We start from the raw sequence: 10,056 nt of genomic DNA on the forward strand, positions 1-10,056 counted from the left end.
CACCACAAGTGTAAGCGTGCACTCTGGGCATCTGGCAGCTTTGTAAACAGAAATTCACTGAAGTTATCTCTGTCCGGCGGGGTTAGTATCTGGATGGGCGACTTCAATCTCACACTCAGAGTCCTCGGGCTTCTTGGTCAGCGAGTGAGCCCCCGGAGAGACTCTGGGATAATCGACTTGAACTAAATATTTGATTGGCCGCTTGCGTAACAACGACAGTCCGACAGGAAGTCGGTAAGTAATTCAAAATCTAAAACTAGTTTCAGTGCTGTTTGATTTTTTTCTACCTCAGAAATATATAAATCACAAAAATAATAAAATGACGAGGTTTGAATTATGTCTTATACCACACAGGAATTTTCCCACGCTGCTAAAAAGTGATTACTGTTGCTGTTGCAAAAGTACCGTGGGAAAACATAACATCAGTCTCTTTGAGGAGAAATCCGTGGAATAAGGTCTTGTCGAAGCCATTCAGAATTACGGAAACATCAAATTGTAGTAGAAGAGGACATTTGTGTCGTTTCCACGAAAAATTTGTCGATCGTGTTGCTTGCACGATGACATTCTGAACGATGGAATGTACGCTGAAACACTAAAAATACAATTACCAAAAGCGTCAGAGGTTTCATCTTCACTTGCTCTTACAGCAAGCCAATGATCATTTCTCCAGTTTCTTGGTAAGGCTAAAACTCTTGTTTCTCGAACACTTTCAACCCGCCATTTCTACTGTTTATGGTTTTCTCTTTTCTGTTTCCGTTTAAACTCAAGCATACGTAGTAAGACCGGAACCCACGTTTTCTGGGAAAATGGAGTCGATTATCCCAGAGTCTCTCCGGGAGCTTACCCGCTGGCCAAAAAGCCCGAGGACTCTGGGTACGAGATTGGGGCGACCTCAAAAGTATACCACTTCGTAACAGAAGCATAGGACCGAAAATTATATTTTAACGCTCAAAAATGCGAACCATGCAAGATACAGAATTTGTCAGTTTGCTTTAAGCAAAACAAATATTGATGCAAAAGTAAATAAATATTCATACGCAGTTTTTAGGAAGAGCAGAAGGACGTTTTCAGGACGGTCGATCGAGAAAAAAACATTTTGCCATCGGTAACAAATTTTACGACATGAAAACAACATTAATTTTGAACCACGACTATAAAAAGTTACCATCAGCGAAAAACAATTTTGGGTAGCTTTCAGCCATTGCTGGACATAACATCAAGTGGGACCATTTTGATATTTTAGCGAAGGGCAAAACAGACTATCATTGTAAAATAAAAGAGACCTTCTTTATTCAAGAACTTGAGCCAGCTTTCAACGTCAACGTCGGAAGTGAAAAGGTGATGCTTTATTAATCTTTTCTGTTTTTATTATTGTTACATATTTTACTGTTAATTATTTGCTTAATCTAGGTTCTAGTCCCCTCATCCGCTTTGTTATATATAAATAACTGTTTTAAATTTCAACGGTTACTTTTGAAAATGTATGTAGAGCACATTCGAAACGTCAAGTCATAATCAAAATGAACAAGTTCAATATGTTTATCACTGCTGTTTGTGTCTTATTTTTGATCAAACTACGATGGCCCAAGAACAAAAGTATTTACGAAACAATTTTGGGAGATTTTTGAATTTGTTGAATTTTGAAAAGTTAAAAACGTTCTCTGGTTAAAAGTTTTAAAAACACTGAACTTTCGATTGCTAGTCTGCAATCTTTGAAAAAGTGAGGTGTAAAAAGCGAAGGTAAATATATATATGTAGAAAAAGGTGAGAAAATAACGAACGAATATGAATAAATACAGAATACAAAAGCAATACTTGTGATGGATAAGATTACAATAAAATTGAGTATTGTCTTGGCAGCTGCTTAGAATTATTGTCTGCCTGGCTAGTAATTGCAGTGTGCCAGGATTCCAGCGTTTTTCTTACGCGTGAATTGCCTCTGTCGATGACGCGTGCATTCTCAAAATCAACAGTGTGGCCTTCGAGCCACGCATGGCTGGCAACATTGGAACCACTTTTAAAAACTTTGGTGTTTCGTATGTGTTCCTTTTTTCTAGTGTGTAAGCATCTACCCGTTTCTCCGATGTAATTCCATGTGCAGTCCACACAGGGGATTTTATCACAGGGGATTTTATAGACAACGTTCGTTTACCGATCTGGTGGAGGTCTTGATTTGGGAGACGCCAATTCCTGTTGTAGGGTCTTAACCGGTCTGGAGGTGGCTCGTTGAAGTTGAATTTTGTTATTGTACTTTTGGCTGCACCGAGTAAATCGCACATCGAATTCAGCGGGCGCCGGGATCAAGTTACCGCGGCATGTTTACTCGCGAAACAGTGAAGCATCTGTGTCAAATGATAGCAAGATACCGGGTTTTTGTTTTTGTTAGTTTTCTTTTTCTTTCAAGTGTTATAAATTTTGACAAGAAATGTGCGAATTCAACACAAAGATCACTATCGCCCAACTCTTCAGGTTGACCATTGTTTCTGCAAAGTCAAAAATTTACTCTCCAAGACGAGGTTATTTATCACCAGGTAATTCCATCGTTTTGGGAATAGCAGCTACTTTATTATTCAGCAGCGTCACAATTTTTTGCCGATTTTGGGGCTCATTTTGTTGAAACTCAAGTACGCTTCCAACAGACCTGTTTATTTCCGTGACTTATGCGCTACCACAAAAATTCTCCCCGTATCACATTTCAACACATGTATGCAAATTTGTTAAGCTCGAAAATTACACAGCCTGATAAATTTGCAAAAGCTGGAAATTTCACAGAAATCTTTTCCAGCGAAACATTTATTGAAACAAACAACATATTTGCTATAAGAGGCAAGAAACCCTTCCTATTTCAGTTGCGTGCGTGCAAACGAAATACAAAAATCGCTGTCACAAAGCATATGCAATTAAATAAATTTCTGACAGTTCACATCAAACCCTTTTCGAAAGAACCTTGACCGTAAATAATAAAGCACAAAAGAGACAACAAGCTTTCATTCAAATAATTTTTCACTGTCACATTTCCAATTTTTTTTTACCTTTGCTGAGTTGAGTCATGAAATGAATGTAACTTGCCAGACAACTTAGATGCGACTTCAGTAAACACAGTGATGCATTCAAGGCGTTCGATTCCTTCAATGTTTGTTAAATCCATAAAAGAATTGCCATTTGACTTCAGTGTTGTATATAATACCAAGTTAAAGCTTACTTGATATCCAACGGCGAAAAATGAAATTTTTGTCGAAGACCATTACTCGTCGCTTTAAAGATTCCAGATATTTATTATTCATCGCCTAAGTTGTTTATCCAATTGACGTTCCATTCTTGAGCTCCATAAGGGCATATTTTGTTTAAAGATGCACTAAAACGCCATTCGCTTTACAATGACTTTCAACGCCATTCCAGGTTAATAATTTAATGTCCTCCCGTGTGCACCAGAGAAATCTACGCATTTCCCCAGCCCCCTCAAACCTAACAAAATACGCACAGAAGACTCTATGCACAAAGACACCACTAAGCAGGGGAGTCACAGGCAAGACTTTTACCGACACGGAAAAAATAAAAAAACGACGAAATGCAACGCAGATTCCGACTGGGTTTGACAGCCCAGTAAAAACGTCCGTGGCTGGAACTGAGTTCACTGGTCTTTGCTTTGAAATTAGTAAAGCAGTAAACCTAGTTGTCTCAACAACTATCAGTACAAAGTAGAGAGGCGTTATACATAGGCGAACTGAATGATATCTTTCATCAGCAGAAATTAGCTTGCCTTGGTTGAAAAAATTGTTTGACTCTTTATTAAACGTTTCTTGCAAGCTATCAGATTTTGTAGCCACAGGACTTACAGGAACTGGTTTCCATGTTGAGTGTGCATCTTCAGGTATGACTTATTCTGGAGTGCTTTCCTGTCCAATAAAATCCAGGTCAGATTCAAGCGTTCTACACTTGATTTCTTTTGTCTCATGTTCTTATCTCCTCTCCAGAGGAAATGGCTTGTGCTATATATCGACGCGTTCATCATGATCATTTATCATTTAATTGTAAATTCACGTCTAGCAATTACAAGAAAGTGAATTATTCCGTAAGCTTACTAGCATTTGAAAGGAAAAGATAGAGCGAACTCTCAAAAAATAACCTCGGTTTTCCAACGTGGAGGAATAATTTTTTTCTGAGTATGCCTTGTTTTGGCTAAATGATGAACCTCATTACTTCAGGCTTAGGATATGCCATCAGTTACAGTGTGTAGCTTACGGGTCGTTAATGAGTACATCATTTTGTGGAATCTAATATCTGCAGAATGAACTAGAGTTAACTGAATTCACTGATAGTCGGAAGATTTCAGGTATGATAAGTTTTACCCTTTTCTGTAAGGAATCGCTAACTGTACTTGAAAAACTGCCTGGGCTAAAACCCATTCTCTGCCTTACAGTTAAATACCAAATAATTTTGCATATATAATTTAAAACTAGCAGTAATCATGGATTAGTAAAGTGCGTTCGATGTCAAGTAAAATAATATTTTTTATTGTACTGATTGCCCAGAAATATTCAGGGAAAGGTGGACTTGTGGGGTGCTCTCTGGCAGTACGCAGAGAGAACTTGAATCTCCTGTGGAAAGCAACCGAGTTGGCAAATCACAACGCGGTATCGTTGCGGGACACGAATTGCCATGCGCAGACGAATTGTAGTGTCTACTTCCTACAAAACACACCACTACACAGCTTTCTGATGTTCTCATAAGTGGCTTTAGTCATATTTGCTAGTGATACGTCGAATAAATTAACACAACTTCAATTACGTTTGAAAAAAACAGCAAATAAAACAGCCGAGCAACCAACACGCACAACTGCAAAGCACGTTTTCATTTGAGCATGCCAGCATTGCGATACAAACCCGATGTCGAGGCATGACAGATTCACAATCACATCAGATAGAGGTGATGTGGCCGTCGGCCAGCCAGTCCAAGATGGCGCCCAAACCCTGAAATCGCATGGCATCACGTGCGATATCCACTAAACATATGGAAAATTTGTGAAACGACACGACTAGAATGCGTCCTCCTTCGTCGGAACGCAATTAAAATCATAACAAATGAATGAAGGGGGTAGTTTCTAAAGAAACTGTGCTGCTGCGTCGGTGGGGAAGGAGTATACAAAAATTTGGTTTTATCAACGGAGTTGATTATGTAAATTGACCACCGTACAGAGATCCTAAAAGCTGACGTTTCGAGCGTTAGCCCTTCGTCAGAGCGAATCGAGGAATTGTGGGTTATGTGTAGTTTTTATAGTAGAGTAGGAGCTACGCTATTGGTGGTAAGATGACAACGTGAAAAATAGGAATACATTAGTTAAATGAAAAGCGTTCGTTAATACCGTGAGGATTAAGGGTGCCGATTTGGAAGATGAATTTTTGTTCCCGATTCTTGCGGCTTTCCGTCCTACCTTGATGTTGGGAAAGGCCGCAGATAGCCATGTGTTTTTTGGAGTGGTTAGGGAGATTAAAATGACGAGCGACTGGCTTAGAAGCATCCTTATCATTCTTCTCAACATCGCGAAGGTGTTCGCGGAATCGGTCACTTAGTCGTCTACCTGTCTCGCCAATTTATAATTTATTGCATAACGTACAGGTTATGCAATAAATGACATTTGCGGAGGTACATGTGAAACGATAGGCAGCTATTACCAGCGATGGGCACTAGAATGGGACCTACCTATGCCAAACGTTTTGAAGGATATGTTGAACACCAATTTTTTAATCAGTACAACGGCCCCAAACCTGAACTCTACGGCCGCTACATCAGCGACTGCATCGGCGCTATTTCATCCGGCAGAGAAGAACTCGATCAATTTATAACCTCCGTCAATTCTTTTCATCAGGCTCTTAAATATACCTGTGAAATTTCGGAAACTTCATTGGCTTTCCTAGATATCAAAGTTTCTATTAGTGGCAACGTGCTATGTACAAGTGTGCACTACAAACCTACAGATTCTCACAGTTATTTGTTGTATTCATCGTCACATCAAACACATGTAAAAAACTCCCTTCCTTATTTTCAATGACCCCGATTTTTCCAGCAACTCAGAGAAGATGTGCCAGTTCTTCGAAAAACGTGCCTATCCTGTGGTCAAAGCGGGCCACCATCGCGCCCAACAATTTGATCGACAGTCAGTACTACAAACGTCACAAAAAGATAAGAATGACAGAATGCCATTAACCTTCACTTTCCATCCTCATAATCACGCAGTCAAAAGTATCATTCTTAATTTTAAATTACTCCAAAATGATCCCGAGACTGGTAGAATCTTTTCGAAACCTCCACTTATTTCATTGAAAACCGACAAAAAAGGAAGGCCACCTTGTAGTTAGAGCAACCCGGCACTTTCAAATGTGCGCGCTCACGATGCAAAACTTGTCCTTTCACTCTCAACACTAGCAGAATTTCGGGATCTAAGCGATCTGTTAAGATCACCGATTGTTTCACATGTACGTCCGCAAATGTCATTTATTGCATAACCTGTACGTTATGCAATAAATTATACATTGGCGAGACAGGTAGACGACTAGGTGACCGATTCCGCGAACACCTTCGCGATGTTGAGAAGAATGACAAGGATGCATCTAAGCCAGCCGCTCGTCATTTTAATCTCCCTAACCACTCCAAAAAACGCATGGCTATCTGCGGCCTTTCCCTACATTAAGGTGCGACGGAAAACCGCAAGAATCTAGACTGAACAAAAATTCGTCTTCCAAATCGGCACCCTTAATCCTCACGGTATTAACGAACGCTTTTCATTTAACTAATGTATTCCTTTTTTCATGTTGCCATGTTACCACCAATAGCGTAGCTCCTACTCTACTATAAAATCTACACATAACCCACAATTCCTTGATTCGCTCTGACGAAGGGCTAACGCTCGAAACGTCAGCTTTTAGAATCTCTGTACAGTGGTCAATTTAGATAATCAACTCCGTTGATAAAACTAAATTTTTGTATAAAGTAATAACATTTACATATTGCAATTTTTGATCCGTACCCTTTAGATGGTAGCGTCATCACTAAACTTTCCTCTTGCATAATCCAGCAATTGACTTCTTAAGCGCTGATAGCTATTCCACGATACATAGTTAATGAAATGGCTCTTAGTTCACGTACCTTGCGCGATACTGGTGGCTGGTTGCCTATCCGAACATGTTTCATTTTCCACTGGTTTTGATCGAGTTTGGTTTTGTGTTGGCTCCTTGTTGTCTCCAGGATCTGCAAAAATTTACGAGTATTTAATCACACTTTGCCCAAAGCAAAAATAACAGCTGTGAAAATAGAGCATTGAGTTCGTTAGAAAAATTAGTGGACTCTTCGACTCACCTTCCTTTCTAGCCCTGAATTTGCCTTTCCTGGCTTCCATTTTCTTTGCCCAACGACCCATCCGTCGGCCATCTGGAATAAAAAAGCAACCCAATCAAACGTGTACCCGAGTTTTGTCAGAGGCAAATTCAAGTCTCACTCTACCTGCTCAGAACCCAACACTTATATCTCCAGTCCCAAACAAGGTAACCAAAACAATATAATTCAGTCTCACAATTGCTGAAGAAGAGACCATTCTATGGACCACAAAAGGAAAAAAATTCTCTAGAAACGTTAAACAAAATTCCTGATAAACTGGGATTGGATGCCTTGCTTCAAGTCAAGTCATCTTTATTTTTGAGGAGGGTAGGCCTTCTCCGAGGTTCACTGGCAATCGATTGAGGCCCTTGGCATTTGATTTTCTAAGACTGCTTTGCACTGTATGAGCGCGGGTGAAATGATTTTCTTCAACGTGTCGACACCAAAAACAGCAAAAGCATCGGGTGATGCACTGACTCGCTATTGCCGTGCTTTATTGTGTGCAATTCTTGTATTTTCTTTCCTTCCTCCGGTGTTTTCATTAGAGAGATAACCAATGGCGTTTTCAGTGACTGACAATAAACCTTGAGTCATTTTTTTTTCATTTTCCCCTCAAATTTACCACCAAACCGTCCATGTAAAAAGCCATTGCTGCAACACAAACTTCGCCCAGTGTCGAGGCAGTTTAAGGGAATCGTCTCACTCCGGTTTCGTGTCCGTCTTACAAGAACGCTTGAAAGCTGTCTCGTTGTATTTTTTTTTTACTACTGGTCTTTCGAACATCACGTTAGGAGCCGCGTATTCTACACTATTGCTACTTTCCTGTCTTTACCTGGTTTTTCATCTGCAGATGTTCCACAAGCTCCCTGACTTTCTTCTTTTGTTGTCTCTGATGGTAACTCTTCGTCCTTGCCTTTTTTTCCCGTTGGTTCTTCCGACTCTGAAATGTTGAAAATGTTGGAGACAGTCTTCTTACTTTCGAGACGTCCCGTCGAAGGCTCTAATGTGTTCACAAATTACAACCTTGGGATAAAGGTGAGATTTCCTATCAACTGTGTTGAATATAATAATTGTTCATTTTTTTCTGGCGGCTGATTCTCTCTAAACTTAATGGAGAAGTGACCATCGCACTTATCTGGACAATTTAAGCAATAGATCTAATTGGATAACTCAACGTTGTACCCAATTCAAACCCTTTGGGAATAAAACGTTTTGTTCCAGGTATTTACATATCATTTAAAAGTGAATGCTACATTATCATGCAAATATAACACACAAAGAAATCTCAATTCCGGGAAATTTGAATCGGGTACAACATTGAGTCAGCCGATTAGGTCAATCGTCTCTTACAGACTCCTGAAAAATTCAGGTGACTCTAACTGGATTCGAACCCATGACCTCTGCTATGGACGTGCAATGCTCTTTCAACTGAGCTACGAAGCCACTCACTTGGGCTCATGTGTTCCCCTGAAATGACTGATGAATGAAAGGAAGGATTAAACATACAGAAAAATCAGCTACTGGTCTTTTTTAGGTTACCACTTTAGTAAAAAACCACTTTGAGATTAACTGAAAGGCTTGATCAAGGCGCCTCAAATTTGTTTGGATGTGCCTTTTCCTTCGCCCGGAATAGTTTGTATTGGAGATTGGAGAAGTACTGTTTTAAAAACGAGCAGAAGTGTATTATTATGTTTAATACAGAGTTTTTACACCTGATAAGACACGACTGCGGAATTAAGACAATTGCGCTTTGGTGTATAGAGGAAATAAGCATACAAGAAAAACAAGTGGACCTTATAAGCAATCTGATAATATAAAAAGCATGCCTTTTTCCTTCAGTTCTTATTCTTTGTTGTCGATGGGTGAAGGGGGTTGGTTAAAACTGCCACGTAAGAGAAAGTTTAGAGACTTTAAAACTGCCGATAAAGAGAAAGCGCTCTTGGAAATTTCCTTCCAAAATTGCATTGTTTTAACATTCAGCCCCGTACTCCCTGGAACTGAGATCAAAGCCGGTTAGGCTTTTTAAAATGGTCATAGATTAGGATGACCAGGTATAAATATTCATACACGTGATCGATTTTCGGCGTGTGATAGGCTAATATGTTCATGAATTATAATGACTTTACACTTTAGTGTGTGGTATTTTCTGTAACCACCGGGGCCGAAGTTTGGTGTGAAAAGGATCAGTGGCACGCGTTGATCAAACTGATAATCTGATTGCGGAACTTGAAACAAAGTATAGAGTACGTTTAAGTTGTCGCTCTTTTCTGGACAATTGAGCAACTGGGTGCGAATCCCGTTGGAGCCACCTGAATTTTTCAAGAGTCTATAAGAGACAATTGCTCAGTCTGTCCAGAAAAGTGCGAGGATTATTCTAGTCTCTTTCGTCTATAGCCCGCACTTCAAATATATATTCATTTCTTTCAGTTTGAAGTTGTCTTGAACTATATTCCCCTGGCAAACCTTGTCTTCTTCAGGTATTACGAGAATTTGCATTTGCAGAAGTTTTTATGTGCTAAATTAAGGATTTTTTTCACTACAGGCCCGCGGCCAACTTCACAACCCGCGGCCCAGCGGCCCGCCCGCCCGGAATTTTTTCTCAAAGAATGGGCCGCTGGGCCGCTGTGGCGTGGGCGGCGGGCCTGTGTTTAGCAAAACCCGTAAATTAAGGCGTAAAACCTCTAA

At 40.0% G+C, this 10,056-nt stretch overlaps 1 protein-coding gene and 1 long non-coding RNA gene across 3 annotated transcripts in view; one reads left to right on the plus strand and one right to left on the minus strand.

Moving 5' to 3' along the window:
- LOC138022378 (uncharacterized) overlaps positions 1 to 10,056 on the plus strand; it is a 58,954-nt gene that overhangs the window by 35,770 nt on the left and 13,128 nt on the right. The gene's annotated exons all lie outside the window — the stretch shown is intronic.
- Positions 1 to 10,056, minus strand: part of LOC138022369 (NFX1-type zinc finger-containing protein 1-like) — a 29,846-nt gene that overhangs the window by 10,431 nt on the left and 9,359 nt on the right. The window contains exons 3-5 of one of the 2 annotated variants that reach the window (XM_068869483.1): positions 8,204 to 8,311; positions 7,354 to 7,425; positions 7,144 to 7,245 (exon numbers count right to left, since the gene is read on the minus strand). In XM_068869483.1, the coding sequence (XP_068725584.1) occupies positions 7,144 to 7,245; positions 7,354 to 7,425; positions 8,204 to 8,311 (282 nt within the window). Of the gene's footprint in view, positions 1 to 7,143; positions 7,246 to 7,353; positions 7,426 to 8,203; positions 8,395 to 10,056 lie in introns of both variants that reach the window. The other variant, XM_068869484.1, reaches the window with a different exon arrangement.

Source organism: Montipora capricornis, chromosome 10 (genome assembly GCF_036669925.1).
Source record: "Montipora capricornis isolate CH-2021 chromosome 10, ASM3666992v2, whole genome shotgun sequence".
In the NCBI taxonomy this organism is placed as follows: Eukaryota; Metazoa; Cnidaria; class Anthozoa; order Scleractinia; family Acroporidae; genus Montipora; species Montipora capricornis.